Here is a 16,216-nt window from a genome sequence, read left to right on the forward strand (position 1 = left end):
ACCCAGGCATAGCTCATAGAGGGGCCCCAGAGGATGACCCCTTGAATCCAATGATGACAACCCAATGGAAAGGCTTTTAGGCTACTCACGTTTTCTTGTCAAGTATGACTGGGGATTTTTGTGAAAACTATTTTGCTAAATCATCTGTCAAGGACCAGAAGTCAAGGCTAGCTGTGTCGTTACATGCTGGGGACTGTTAAACTGAACTGCAGGGTACTGTAGCGGGAACGAGTCAGACTTGGCCCAGTGCTGAAATCACAGTCAGTAACCACAAGAATGTAACAGCTTCTGTTATTATCCCTAGAGGAGAAAATAACATGCTCTTCCCACTCCCTCACTATTACAGAATACATGAAATCTAAAAAAACAGACAGGTTTGTAGATGCGGACAGGAACAATCCTATGAACTCTGAAAGAATAAAAGGAACCATTATAGCTTCTTCAATCAACAACCTTGAAAGCAGATCGAGCATGAGAGTGTACTATTCCGTGAAGTGGGGCAGCTACCAAAGTTTATAAGCAAAGCTCGCAAGCACAAATACCCTACACACATTCTGTACAGAGAGACCATGGTTAGTGTTATTACAGGACCATAAATGCTTGCTCTCTTTTCCTCTCGTTTGGCTGTGAGCTAAGGGCGGGTTAGCCAAAGTAAAGGCAAGCCAAACATGCATATTAACAGAGCAGAGTGCAGAAAGCATGTCTGTTTTCGGTATGGGAGGTGGTGCAGGGTTGTCTAGAAGGGTACAGCTTTTGTCAAAAATGACTTTTTGTTGTAGGTTTTGGATTACTTACACAACAGAGCTAAAATGCAAAAAAAACTACTTTTTACATCAAATGCTATATCCCATCTAGACATGACTGTGGTGCAAAGGGTGTTTCTCAAGCTTCCTCACTTGAACACATTCCCTGGAACACCATGTCGATAGGAACTTGAAACTAGGTTCCCCACTCTCTGACACACGCACGCACACCTGACATTTTCACAGCCCCAGGCTACATTTGGCACCATCACCATAAATACATAGACTGAGGGAAGTTACGGAGAGAAGAAAATCATTTCCAACAACTCTGCCTCTAGAACAGGTTGAACGTAGACATGAATTCAGGGTTCCAATGGAAGGGGAAAGAAAACAAGTGGAATTGAAGGAGAAAGCACTTAACGCACTACAGTCTTATTTTTGGATTACAGCGTATTCTTATTTAATTTGGACGTACTTTTTTGTTTCCTCTATGGGCGTCCAATTCAAATAGACAGCGGATAAAAACTAAAAACAGTCCCTAAGTCGCTTACATTCCGTAATGACTATGTTTGTCAACTGTCTCACAGCATGTTCGGTAGAGACCCATGAATGGTGTAGTATTTCAGTATAATCTTAACAGTGGCTGTCTAGAGTGGCATCAGTCCGAGGACTGGAACTCTTGTGGCATTTGAAGCTGTGCATCGATATGGTTAAGAGCTTGTCTTTAGTGGCTTAGGTTACACAAGCAGCACTGATTGAGAAACAGGAGATACTCTGTTCTGAAGTCTCTCCATAATACCTCAGGGCCACCCTTACCCGATAAAGCGAAGGTAACTGAACTAAATGACAATCGCCCGTAACACTCACTTATGAAGTCATTATGAAGTGCTTTGAGAGGCTAGTTCAGGATCATATTACCTCCACCAAACCCGACACCCAAGACCCACTTCAATTTGCATACCAACCCAATAGAGACACAGAGGATGATATTGCCATCACACTACATACTCCCACAAGGGTGCGTGCTCAGCCCCCTCCTGTACTCCCTGTCCACCCATTACTGCGTGGCAACGCACACCTCCAACTCAATCAAGTTTGCAGACAACACAACAGTGGTTGGCCTGATTGCCAACAACAAGACAGTCTGAAGGGAGGAGGTGAGGGCCCTGGCAGAGTGGGGCCAGGAAAATAACCTCTCAACATCAAGAGAAAACGAAGGAGCTGATAGTGGACTTGTCCTGCGTTGCATATAATCGATGTGGTGCCTGTTAATTTATCATTGAATCTCAGCCTACTTGAGTTAACAAGCGCATTCGCGAAAAAAAGCACTGTCGTTGCACCAATGTGTACCTAATCAATACACAAGTATATATTTTTAAACCTGCATATTTAGTTAATATTGCCTGCTAACAAGAATTTATTTTAACTAGGAAAATTGTGTCACTTCTCTTGCGTTCTGTGCAAGCAGAGTCAGGGTAGACTTTTCCTACTGGGTTGTGGAGGAAGGAGGGGGGGCAAGTCACAACAAGCACATCAGTAGATATGAGCAAAACGTAGGGCAAGAGCAACATGCCAGAGATGTCAGAGGTTGGAAGGCTGCGCTATAGAAGATGAGGCCTGTGGGTGTTTTAAGGGAAATGCAGTCACAGGTTTGCCATTAGAAGAGTAGAGAGCCTTGCCTAGATTCTTTAGGCATCAAAGTGGAGGAAGGACCATGATCTGACCTTCGGTTTGTAAACACTGGTAAACCTGCTCTGGTACAAACAGCGATAAGGGTTCATTCACCTAGCTGAAACAAAGGGCCCTTACACCACAACCTTTAGAATCAGCCAAATCCAAGCTGAACCTTTTGAAGTCGTTAACAAGGTTTGCAATTGTAAAGTTCTCTTCCTAACATATTCAGAACCATTGTTGTTTCTGCACAAAAACTCCCTGGACAGTTCCTTGTGTGAATTCTGTCCTTTATTTTGACAAAAGTCCTGCACCCCTTGACTTATTCCACATCTACATGATGACCAAACCGTCTCCGAGCATGTATCCGGTTGCACATACTGAATTTGTCTATCTCCACCAGACGCGGTCAGGACACGCAGGTTATTATCAAAAACCCCGAACCAACTATGATAATTCATTTGAGGACAGGTCAAAACACATATGAAACATTCTTGGACATTTAGATATCTAGCTTGCTGTTGCTAGCTAATTTGTCCTGGGATATAAACATTGGGTTGTTATTTTACCTGAAATGAACCATGTTCTTTATTTGCTGGACTTTTGTAGATTTTTGAGTCACACAAAATCGTGTGTTAACTACTGCGACAATTAATCCACAGATAAAATGGGAAACCTAGTTAAGTTCTAGTAATCTCTCCTCATTCAGTCTTCTACAGTGGATGGCAACCAACTTTAAGGTACAATACAGCCACCAACTAGACTGCTGTGTGGACCTATTTCATCTTTCAATCACCCACATGGGTATATGCTCTTAAAAACCAATGAGGAGATGGGAGAGGTGGGACTTGTAGCACGTTGTATAAATTCTATTTTAGCGCCTGGCTACACAGATGCTTGTTGACGCACACGAGCATTTCAGATGAAATAATAAGTTTGAGCGTGCTCAATTTACGTCACATTATGTGACGGTGCTCAGTTTTTTGGCGGCATGAATCTTGCGAAAGCGGGAAAAATCCATGAATTAGCCGCGTCATTGTATAAACCACGAGGTTCACAGCGTGGGAAAAAAGTAGCGGCTTATAGTCTGGAAATTACGGCACACAAAACACTAATGTAAAAGTAGAAGAAAAATTCTAACATTTGTCAAATATTTATGAAAAACAAAACACAATATAAAACACAATAAACCAAGGTATATGGTTGTCTAGCAATGATCACCAACAAATTTGAGCACTTGAAGAATAATGTGCAAATACTGTACAATCCAGGTGTGGAAATCTCTGAGACTCACCCGGAAAGACTCACAGCTGTAATCACTACCAATGGTGCTTCTAGTATTGACTCAAGGTATATGATTGTGCAGCATGGCAAATTATTCTTGTTGGTGATCATTGCTAGACAACCATCATGTTGGCCTAACCCAGCCCACGTCTGCTGTGTGGATCTATTTTGAAGTTTCAAAGGAAGATAACAAAAAGGCCATGTGCAACATTGGTGAAAGTGAAAACTTTCAATACCACAAACCTAATTACTCATTTGAAAGTGCATCACCTCCAGATGTTCAGAGACTACTTAGAACAAAAAGCAGAAATAAACTACGCGCAAACTTCCAACAACTAAACAAGTTCAAGTCAAACAGTCATTTGAAAGAGTAAGACCCTTTCAGCGAGACAACTCAAAGGCGAAATACATTAACGCCAAGATAATGGAATTCATTGCCCTTGACAATCAACTGATCTCTGTCGTGGATGAGGTTGGTTTTCGCCGACAGGTCGAGCACCTCAAGCCCCGGTACATACTACCAAGTAGGCGCTACTTGTCAGATGTTGCCCTACCGGAGTTACCCAGTATTGTTGAAACACACATCCATGAGCTACTTGCTATGGGCGTCACTGCTATTAGCTTCACGACTGACATTTGGACCAGCGATGTCAGCCCAGTGAACATGGTGAGTCTGACAGCACAGTGGGTCGACGAGGATTTCGTACTGAGGAAAGCCGTATTGCTCAATAATGTGCTGGTTCTCTTACCGCTGCTGCCATTTCAAATGGCATCTGAGAACATGTTTGAAACATGAACACACCCATTCAAAGAACTGACACGAGAAATAAGCTCATCAACTGCGTCTGCAGCAGACATGATACCCTCTGTCATGGCATTGAAACACCTGCTCCGTAAAACTGCCCACACACTGCCCACACAGACAGTGGGGTTAAAACTTGGAAAAGTACTAGAGGCTGTGAACAAGCAATTCAGTGGCATTCTCTCTGAGCCTCTTTACAGTGTTGCCACCATGCTAGATGCTAGGTACAAGGACCGCTACTTCTTTAACAGGCATTCTCTCTGAGCCTCTTTACTGTGTCGCCACCATGCTGGATGTTAGGTACAAGGACCGCTACTTCGATGCAGACAAGAAACAGGGTTTACGTGAAATGTTACATACACAGCTGGACAAGATGGAAATGGACACAGTGACCGTGTGCACAGAGGAAGAGAGGCCACAGACAGAACTGAAACTTCACTGCTTGACATGTATGATGAAATCCTGGTTGAGACTGAAACGACTGAACAAATGAACAACGAAACAGCACAGCAAGTAAGTGAAAGAAATATGTTTTGACTATGTTTTACTGGTAATAGGGACATACGTAAATGCCAACAAAATAACGTTTTGGTCAGAGCGAGAGAGAGTGAGTGAGAGACCTGTATTTAATTAGGCAAATCAGTTAAGAACAAATTGACGGCATACCCCGGCCAAACCCGGACCAAATGTGCGCCGCCCTATGGGACTCCAAATCACTGCTGGATGTGATACAGCCTGGAACAAGGGACTGTAGTGATGGCTCTTGCACTGAGATGCAGTGCCTTAGACCACTGTGTCCATGTTTGTGTGTGTAACTATTTAACAGTACTGGAATGCTTAAAAGGCTACTAAAATGTAAAATATCACTATCATTTTTTTTGGCAAAGAAAATATTGGATATCAGTATCGGCCAAAAATGTAATATCGGTGCATCCCTAGCTGTAACAAAATGTGGAAAAAGTGAAGGGGTCTGAATATCTTCCGAATGCACTGTAAGCTACATCTCAAATGGCACCCTATTCCCTATGTAATGCACTACTTTTGACCAGGGCCCATAGGATGTCATTTGGGAGGCCGCCAAAGCCTGCTATCCAACTCAATGTTGATATACTGCACAAAGGCTTCAGAAAGAGGCACCACCCTCTAGAAATCAAGTCTAAGCTGAACCATGTTCTGTGGGCTCTTTTCATGTGGAATATCATGGCTACACCTTTGCTTTCTGATGCACTATAACAGAAAATGGAAGAAAGCTCACTCTATTTATGTTTTCATACGCATGGATGGTGACATGCCCTCTTCTTCCCCGTTGTTAGTCCATTAATAGGCCCTAACCCTCCCTATACAGTAATCACCACAGATCATGCTAATCCTTTAATGTTCGTACCTGTTATTTTCTAAGCCACAGCAAACTCAGCCATGACCCAGAGCACCGCTATGCTATGGCAGGCAGCACCCAGGGCCCATAATCTCTTAATCTGACCTGGATGATGTGAGGATGTTTGAGTCACACTGTCCGTAGTGCCCAATATGAACCCTCACAGCTGGAGCAGATCACCTTCCTATGGTCTAGCACAGTGGGCAGTGTACTGGCCAACAGGCATCGCCAACATGCTCAGTAGAACCACTGGATGGGGGTTGACTAAAACTGTCTATTCACTATGAAATAGTGCACTACCGTCTCCAACAAGCACACGCAGATTCTAACTCACTGTATCCAATCTAGGCAAACAGAACAGTCTATCTTTCAGGGCTGGACTTTAACATAAAGGGTGTTCCAGATTGGGACTTCCCACAGCTGGCAATAGCAATCACACACACATGGATTTTTATAGGTGATTTCATCTCATTCTCTCAATTCCATACTGGTGGTGTATCAGTCATGAGCCAATCCTCTCTTGTCCCAGTGGTGCACCCTAAATAATCATTGGCTGGGAATAGAAGTGCAAATCCATGGTAACGGAATGACACTGAGACTCAAGATTTTTCACTTTACAATGTACCTTTCCACTAAACATTTTACAAAAACACATTTACAGGAAGAATGTTGCAGCTCAAGTTTGGTAACCTTAAAACAGTGAGATTAAACCACAGAGATCCTATTACATTCCAAATTCTATGGATTTTACCATAATTCTGTTACCAAACTTGATCTATTGTGTAAATTATTTAAAGTAGTCATTGTGTTGTATGGTTTGTTAAACTTTTAAAATTAATGTTTTGTTCGGCATACATCTTAAAGTGAAAAATAGGAGTCTAGGATTAATTCCATTTGCGTGGAATTACCCCTCTGTAAATCAAGTCTAAAGCTAACCATGTTCTGTGGTAATTCCTTTACTGTGGAATTGCTCTGAACTAAATGCTGCATCTCCAACAATATAATCACAAATGTTCAACCTGGGAGTAGGTGCATTGAGCAGGTTATATTCAGTTGACAGCAGGTGGTCAGAAGCTCCTACAGTTTGTCTCTCCCTATCACACTTTTCAACAACTTAAATATGTACAACAGGTGAGTAACCAATAACATCATTAACATGCAGCAAAAATGCTATTTCATCTGATTGGTTATGCATCTGTCCAGCGCAAAAGAGACAACAGGCCTGTGAACTAACAATAGGTTCTGAATGAAAGGACTGGTTGAACCTTTCCACCCTACCACGCCAGTGTTTTAGAGCATAAAGCTGTTACACTATGCTCCAATTAGGACCTTTGATTAATGTGAAGCCTACCATCGTCTGCCCTGGAGAATGGGGTTCTGTTAATTGTAAATGTCTGAGAGGTTTGTTGTGGTTGTTGGTAAAAGGCTATTTCTATTCTGGTCCCTCTTCCAAGAATTAAGAAGCTGATTTGGGGAAATGGGAAGGATAAAGAGTTAAAGCCAGTTGTGGATTAAACTTGGTTATATCAGGAAGTAATGTTTCATTTCAAGGCACAGTGTAGTCCAGTACAAACAGGAGTGTGTAGAACCAGCTGTCACTCATCCCTCTGTGGACTGTCGCTTAGCTGATGAATACCCTTCATTTAGCTGGCAATACAGCGATCATCACAGAGTTAGGAAATGAAAAGATTAGCCAAAACACATTTGATTCTGAGATGTGAGGCTGTGAGAGATGGGAGTGTAAACACAGCTGTGTTTTGCCTTTTAGAGATTTGCTGAAACGGGTGTGATATCCGGCCGGCCGACCCGACGGGCCCTTCGTTATGGATTGCCACACAGGCTGTCTCTGCAAGGGGTGCTGACAGGGTGTGCTGCACACATGACAACACTGCTGTAACACCCAGGGCAAGCATGTGGCTTTCATTGCAGGGCTAACTAAACAGAAAGTGTCAGAGCTAAGAGCTGTCTCCTGTTAGCATGCCTCGTGTCTCAAACAGAGGTGGTCCTGAGCCAAGTCAACACAGGTGTCAGTCTTGGAGCTGCTGCCTTCTCAGAGTAGTTTACCTGGGTTGAAATGCATTGACTGATTGGTGTAGGTAGGGATTATCCAAGAGGACATGGCTTACGATCACAGGTTTATCTCATCCCCAACCTATAGCTGTATTTTCACTTATGATAAACTGAAACAAGGATGACAATGGCATTCCCATTGCAGTCGTCAAATAAACACAAAAAACATTGTATGAGCATAATAGGGCTACAAATTCTGCCTCTTTAGCTTTGTTACTGTCGTCCCAGCAGTAATGTTAGCCTACTTCATTGTAGATTAGCTAGCTGTGTCCCATCAATCTCCCTGTGGATTCGCCAATGCTCATGTTAGCAGGTGTAGTCTATCCCAATTATCTCAGCACCTGGGACCCTCTCCCCCCCTCCTCCCCCTCTACCCCCAGTCCCAATACCCCACCCACACTCCACTTCAAATCCAAGGATGCCCAGTTCCGGTACACAACCTATTAAGCCATGGCTCTCGCCACTGGCCATTTTTCGATTGCCAGCTGGGTCCCCATAAAAAAGGTTTTATTCTAGTGTACACAGAGGCATCTCTGCTGACACACAGTCACAGTCTCTTATGGCTTCTTTACACAACACTACTTTGATGACACAAACTAGGTCCAGGATACATCTCTTTAAGAGATGTATCCCACACAACATATCTGCCACATACACCCCTCTGAGTGGTACAGTTTAACGACAACAGCTCAACCACACCACATGTCCATGCAAGAATGACCTTAATGCCAATAGACAAACACCATTTTTGCTCTGTTAGCCCAATTTAATGAAAGGCTTTTAAAATATCCACACAATTGGGAATCATTGCATGTATCAAGTGTGCACCACTATGTGCAATATGGATTAGCTTCCTGTATAGTTGGAATGTCTTTGTCTATATAATATGTTTTTTAAAAAGGTATGATAATAGCTCCACACATGCAGCAGGAATGTGGCATTGGCCACACCACATCCAAGGCTAGCATAAACAAAAACGTTGTAAATCTGATGTTGAATAGAGATAGAACTCACTAGACATATTTGACTAATGTAAATCCACCCTTTGCCATGAATCTGATTTCTCTCTGAATCCTGGACGTGATCTCCTTAGGATTTTGTGAAGCAAAGTAGCAATCTATCGGGGCCTTATTAGATTAATGAAACGAGGACAGGAAAAATACAGAGGTCCTCTTTGGACTATAAAGCAGCCCGTCATTCAGCGTGTAAGGGAGGAAGGAATAGGTTCAATTGAATGAGATTCGGGGACCTGAGAAAGCCAACCAGTACACATTTGCGACAAGTGAGAGGTCCGGTCTTGTAATGTAGACTATCATTCATTCAGGCTGAACTCGGACATTAAATTTGCTTTCACGTAGTGACATGTTCGAGCTCGCAGGCTGAAATCAGTCCAGGTAAATTACACTCTCGATGGGCTTCCACAAACATTAATGTGTCGTGTCTGACGATTAAGTAATTGTAAACGCTGACCACATTAGCTAGCTACATAATTGAATTATGTCCAAATTCAGAAATTACAGATTAACCATCGATTTACTAATTTGAAACAGCCCTCAGTAATGTCAGAAGGAAGGAAACCCTTGACGAATGCTTGTAACGTTAGTTCTCCCTAATGTTATTTCAAAATGACCAACAAGAAAGTGACAGGACTGATACAGCTGTCAGTACAAGGCAACTGCAACCTGTTGTTGAACTGTACTGTCTTTGGTGATAGTGGGCCATGCGGATACAGTAACTGGATGCAAATTATGACAATTTAGCCTCTGTTGTAGGCTATTTCAGAATGGGTTAATTAAGCTAGCTTTATAACTAACTTAGGGCTGCGTAATTAAAATGATAAATATCTAGTCAACTGCCTAACTAGCTACAGTAGCTAGTTTCAACATGATCCAGAATTGGATTAGCTAAATACGTTTAGCTAGCTATTCTCCTTCCATAATCTGTCAAATTTGAGCTGGCTAAATCTAACGTTAGCTGAAGTCATGTGAATACCGTTAACGTTACAGTGACAGTAGTGAACAGTTTATTTTCATTTCCAATATAATAAAATAAAGCATAGCCTACATTGGACGTGAGTATAGGACAGTTCAAAAGTGCAACTAGATAAGTTAGCAAAACATTTAGCTATATCTTGGTTGGGTTTATGGACAGCAAAAATTACCTAGTAATTTAGCTAGCTAACGTTAGCTAGTCAGTTCATACCCATCTAACGTTAACTTACTGTACAGTAACTAACAAGCTGCATTACTTTTCAGTACAATGTGGTTCTAACGAGTAACGCGATCGCTTAGCTAGGTACTGTAGCCAGTCGGTCAAATATCTTACCGTCATAAACAGTTCCAGAGGCGTCCAGTTTTTAAGGAATATGGTTTTCTTACAACGGGAAATGAGTTTAGGGTGAGGGACTGAAAATCCAAGTTCAGTTCACCCGCTGGGAACTCCGACAAAACCTCATTTTTATCACTCCGAACCTTCAGCTTCATACATTCAACTGTCTGCGGGCCCTTTACTAGTTTGAATCCGCGACTTGCTCGGCGACGAATAATCCACAGACAAGATACAGCAACCATTGGCTACAGCGAACCAGCAGGCATCTCAGACCGAGTGAATGATATTTACAATTCCTTTGATTTGTAAATGAGAGGGTATGAGCGACATAAATGTTGGGAGGGGGAGTGTATTCCGGATTTCCGAATAGCGTCTCTGACTTTCTCAGCGGAGTCCGTTGTCAATGCACGCTGAATGCAGCAGAGGCAACAGCATAGCAACGTACCGGCGCCATCTCCGTAGCGCCACCAGTGCACCGGGGTGGAGTCACAGGACAGGGAGGCGCGGTTTTAATTGGTTAAACCGCGAGTGAGCATTCCTGTCATTTTCCCACTACTTTTCATGCCATGGTATTGGTATTTTGCCGGTTTTATAGATTTACCGAATGTATTGTGAGAACTGTGGCATCACCTTAGAACATTGTGCAGCCAAGGTCACTGAAATCTAAATGCAACAGTGTGGAGTAGAATACCGGTAGTCAGTGGCGAGGAAGCGACACCATTGCCTCAGTTAATTTTAGCCACAGGATATGCAATATTCCATTGTTGGTCAGAATTAGCCTAAATTAGTTTGTTATTGCCCTAAATTCAGGAAATATCTAGGCCTGTGACTGTGAATGAACTGTCTTAACAATACACCACTGTGGCCAGACAATGCGACTGTAGAGTAAAATGTACATTTGGGCTGTGGCGACATCATGTGGTCCAAACAAGAACAGTACTACCCCCTTAATTCCATATCACTGCGACCAATGATAGGGCAAGTATGGGTACCTACATACTTGGTGTCTGAAAGTGGGCTTTGCAAAATAACTGGATGGGTCAACAGTGATGGGTGCAGTAGAATCAATGGTTGGGTCAACAGTGATGGGTGCAGTAGAATCAATGGTTGGATCAACAGCGGTAAGCAGGTGCACTGCGGGTCAGCTTAAATTAAATATTTAATGTTAACTTAATGTTAATATAGCAGGTTAAGTGAACTAATGTAGCGTAGCAGTTTAGGATAATTATTGTGGCAGGTTAGGATAATTAACTTGGCAGGTTAGGAGAATCAGGTTAAGGTTCGGAAAAGGGTTAGGCTTAGCTAAAATGCTATAGTTGTCCACAATCAACTTGTTGTGCAGCCCAATCAGCCAGCAAAATGGTCTTAAGTGGTAACAAATCTGCCCAATAATCATTGTATGCTGTAGCATTAAGATTTCCCTTCACTGGAACGAAGGGGCCTAGCCCGAACCAGGAAAAACAGCCCCAGATCATCATTCCTCCTCCACCAAACTTTACAGTTGGCACTATGCATTGGGGCATGTAGCGTTCTCCTGACATCTGCCAAACCCAGATTTGTCCGTCGGACTGCCAGATGGTGAAGCGTGATTCATCACTCCAGAGAACACGTTTCCACTGCTCCAGAGTCCAATGGCGGTGAGCTTCACACCACTCCAGCCGACGCTTGGCATTACACATGGTGAGCCGTTGTTACTCCTAGACGTTTCCACGTCACAATATCAGCACGTACAGTTAACTGGACAGCTCTAGCAGGGCAGAAATTTGACGAACTGACTTGTTGGAAATGTGCCATCCTATGACGGCGTCACGCTGAAAGTCACTGAGCTCTGCAGTAAGGCCATTCTACTGCCAATGTTTGTCTTTGGAGATTACATGGCTGTGTGCATTTTATACACCTGTCAGCAACTTGTGTGGCTGAAATAGCCTAATCCACTAATTTGAAGGGGTGTCCACATACTTTTGTAAATATAGTGTACTTCTCTTGATCCTCCCACTTCTGTTGACACTCCATCTATGCAGTTAGCAATGACTGATGTGGTGATGAAAATAATTCTCTCTCATACTGGTGAAGTGGTATGTAAAGAAACTGAGAATATATTTTAAAAGATAAATGCCTAATTGCATGTGATTTTTTTTAAACTGTGAATTGTAGAGTATCTATTGTCACAAATTAGTGGTACCCCATATCATCTCCACCCAGTCTGTGGGAACCATTGGTGGTAGCCCAGTACAGTGCTGTAATTAGTTTCTGTGGAGAACGGCCCAATCACATTTCCATAGAAGTTGGGTGGAGAATTGTGTCATTTTCCTAAACAAGTTTTCCGTTGCATAAAATTGAGTTTTTTGTAATCACAAACACAGGAATTCGTATATAGCCCATAAGAGCCTCACTATCAAAGCTAAAAAGACGCTGTCATTGCTGTGACTAGTGTGGATTTTGTTCTGGCTCTATGATTTAGACCGAGATAAAGTGCCATTGAGATGCACCTTCATTTGACAATGCTATTAGTCTCTAGGTTCAGTTTTGCTCCGCAGTAGTCACTCTGTCACAATGTTAATTACTTGGTTCTTTTTGTAGAACGCCACAGGGCTTCAGACGTGTGAGATGTGATTAAAAAACTAGATTAGATTTCCAATTTCATATGCAGACAACTGCTAAATGTGGAGACTCGGGAGATTAAGATCTGTATCACCAAGCAAATTGCTTTAAAATGATGGGTTCATTAAAACCCAACTGATTCTTGATTTCCTTCACGCACACACACTGTCTCTCTCACACAATAGCCAAAAGCTATTTATGTTGTGATTAAACATTCACAACAATTTCATCTCACACAAGTCAGCTGTACATGTTTAAACATTATTACATACATTTTGTCAAATTGGTATTGTTATGAAATATTTTTATTGCGCCTTGCCCTGATGTATTTTACAACACAAAAGTGCAGGTTCACCATGTAGACCAATTTTAGGCAAATTTGTGCTCAAATTGAGGTCCCTGATAAGAGAAACGATAGTAACAAGGTCAAGTATAACTGTCATTATTCAGGCAATGTTACATGTGGTTGAAATTTCCTTTTTCCTCACAGTAATTGTGATTTCATAAATAATACCTGTTGGAAAACTAGCACAAACAGCATTGGGCTTCCAGTCTCGTGTCAGACTTTACAAGTAGCTGGCCAGAGGTCAAAGCTCACGTGATATTTGGTTCTTGGTGTGGAGATTACTGGGCTTCCAATGTCCTTTTTAGGCCTTCTCTTCCTTGAGTAGGCCCACAATGCCATCCCTCCTGGAGGTGTAGGGAGCGTGCTTCAGTCTTAGCAGGTGAGCAGGGAACAGGTTGCCACTGGGCGCGTACATCTCCTCCCCCTTCTGGCCCATCAGCGAACGTAGCGTCTTGTTCCGGGAGAGGATCTTGTTGTAGAACTCCACCCCTCCCTTGGCATAGATCTTGGACAGGCCTGCAGCACGGCGGTCTGATTTGTAGTCCAGCCATTGGCTGACAGCGTCGGAAGTCAGGAAGTAAGAGACAGCGCCCAGGCCGAGCGCCACAACATTCACTACGCCCCTAAAGATCACAGGCCCAATGTGGAGCCTGAAGATCTGCTTCAGGGTCACCGAGTAGACCATCACTCCGGCCAAGCAGAATGGAGCTACAGCCGCATTCAGCACAGGCCCGCCCACCTCAAGACGAGCTACCTCCCTCGCCACGGCAAACTTCTGAGCCTCTGGGGAGAACACTAGAGCATCCTTCAGGGCCGTGCCGATGACACTGTCCCACTCCACCTTCTCGCCATTGATGAGTATGCTGCGGTTTGTGATGCCAGCCGGGTCGTCCAGTGTGCTGTTGAAGTTGGCAGGGATGCCAATCTGGGCACCGGAGGGAAGCCAGGGTACGCCAGCCCCAACAGGGTGGAAGCCAAACGACGCGAAGGCACTATAACCATCAGGGGCGCCCACATCAGAATCCTTCAGCACCTGTTTGAAGAGGCTCTCCAGCTTCTCAGAAAGGCTGGCTGGTTCTCCTTTGTTCCAGGCCTGATACAACTTCCTATAAGTGTTCTCTGGGAATAAGTGGTAGAACATTTGGGCCGCAAACACCCCACTGCACCCAGCGATGAGCAGCGGCGTCCGGTACTTCTGTACCATCACGGCATACTTCAGAAATGGAGACGCCATGGTCGTAATCTGTTAGACACAGACTTCAGAGGGATGGATCTGCAGAGAAACAGAATTATAACGTTAATGGTTTTATATCTGACAAAGCATGTTTGACCTGGCTGAATGAGTGGTGACAAAATACTGTCGGTGAATAGGCCTACTCTTGTTTTAGGAATAACAAATACATACTCTCCAGTGTTTTCCCCTAGGATTTTTTTTCCCAGCAGTGGTGGCAAGGATAGGGGGTTAAATGAATATAGGGCTAAATTAATACAGGGAAAACACTGCTCTCTGTGAGAAGTTGGGGAACCATGAGGACTGAACTCTTTTTAATTCTACTGTGATTGCATACAACACATTCTCATAGGGATGTGTTGAGAATGTATGGGGTTCTAGAATTCATCCAGACTACCTGAACTTGATGGCAACAGTGCATCGTGTAATAAAGGCGGCAGGTAGCCTAGCGGTTAAAGAGCCAGTAATCGATAGGTCGCTGGTTCGAATCCCAGAGCAGACTAATGTGTAGGCCGTCATTGTAAATACGAATGTGTTCTTAACTGACTTGCCTAGTTAAATACAAAGTTACACAGTTGAAAAATTGGTCGATGTGCCCTTGAGCAAAGTACTTAGCCAACCTTAATCGCTCTGGATAAACGCATCTGCTGAAAATATAACACAGTCTCACACTAATGTTCCAATTGGCAATTATGTTATCCTGTTGGTCAAATCCAAAATGCAATGGATACGTGTGCAACTAGAAACCAGATTATTATGTTAGCTGGCTGGCTAGTTGGTTAGCATAGCTAGCACATAAATCTCAATAAAATAACGATATCTGTGCATGACTGCCAGGCAAGTGAAGCAATACTAACAGCTTGAAAAACACACACTGAACCAACAGGTAATGTTGCATTTCATAAAACGTTTGGATAACTCACATGCCATGGACATCTATGTAAGGGCAACTGGACAAAAAGGGTCGTCACTAATTACCACAGCCACAAAGTCGTACACCCCGCCTATTTCTACAATTTCACTTCTTAAAAATGTGATTTTAAACCTAACCTTAACCCTAAACTCAACCACGCTGCCTTAAATTAACACCAAAAATTAACACAAAAAAAACTTAAATTAACCTTAAATTAACACCAAAAAGCTAATTTGATTTTTCATAAATTTATAGACATAGACATTTCGACTTTGTTGCTGTGCTATATAGTGGAAACAGGTTATTACGAAGGCAACAACGCCGTAAAGCAACTGTTTTTACGACTGTTTTACGTTAATGTCTAGTCACTACGTTAATCAGTGACAAGTGCGTCAATCTGTTTACGCTGTAAGAATATCAAACACTGCATAGTGGGTTAAAGTAGTGTAATTTTAATGCATTCATGTTTTGCTATCGTAGTCTGCTGGAACAGTTTCATATACGTGTCACGCTATTCACTTGTCCACAAGGGGGCATACTCTATTTTACCGCCGCTTCAAATAAGTGCAAAGCAAATTTACAGTATCAGTTTATTAGACCTCTGAAGGAAGGAGGCATTGTAAAGTGTTCTAATATAGGGGCTACTCTATTTTACCACAGCTTCAAATAAGTGCAAAGCAAAGGCACAGTATCAGCCTATTAGATCTCACTGAAGGAAGGACAGAGGCATTTGTAAAGTGTTCTAATAGGGGTTGTTATAAATAACACATATTACTATATTTAGTGTGTGTGTGTCACAGAGAAAATGTTCCATCCTCTCTATTTGTCTCACATTTTCAGAGTCATAGCCTG

At 42.8% G+C, this 16,216-nt stretch overlaps 2 protein-coding genes across 4 annotated transcripts in view; both read right to left on the reverse strand.

Annotated features, from left to right (window-relative positions):
• LOC139380896 (tyrosine-protein phosphatase non-receptor type 4-like) overlaps positions 1–10,650 on the reverse strand; it is a 97,362-nt gene extending 86,712 nt beyond the window's left edge. For 2 of the 3 annotated variants that reach the window (XM_071124050.1, XM_071124051.1), the window contains exon 1: positions 10,271–10,650. The gene's annotated coding sequence lies outside the window, so the exon portion shown is untranslated. The remainder of the gene's footprint in view (positions 1–10,270) is intronic. The other variant, XM_071124049.1, reaches the window with a different exon arrangement.
• Positions 10,651–13,161: 2,511 nt separating this feature from the next.
• Positions 13,162–15,626, reverse strand: LOC139380895 (transmembrane protein 177). Its single transcript, XM_071124048.1, has 2 exons — positions 15,375–15,626; positions 13,162–14,493 (listed from the first exon to the last, which is right to left on the reverse strand). Exon 2 carries the CDS (start codon positions 14,452–14,454, stop codon positions 13,522–13,524), a length of 933 nt encoding a protein of 310 aa, XP_070980149.1. The 5' UTR covers positions 14,455–14,493; positions 15,375–15,626; the 3' UTR covers positions 13,162–13,521.
• Between the last annotated feature and the right edge of the window lie 590 nt (positions 15,627–16,216).

This window comes from Oncorhynchus clarkii, chromosome 22 (assembly GCF_045791955.1).
Source record: "Oncorhynchus clarkii lewisi isolate Uvic-CL-2024 chromosome 22, UVic_Ocla_1.0, whole genome shotgun sequence".
NCBI lineage: Eukaryota > Metazoa > Chordata > Actinopteri > Salmoniformes > Salmonidae > Oncorhynchus > Oncorhynchus clarkii.

Bases quoted from the DNA above. Each gene is read 5' to 3' on its own strand.
- LOC139380895 (XM_071124048.1), bottom strand. From the start codon at position 14,454: ATGGCGTCTCCATTTCTGAAGTATGCCGTGATGGTACAGAAGTACCGG.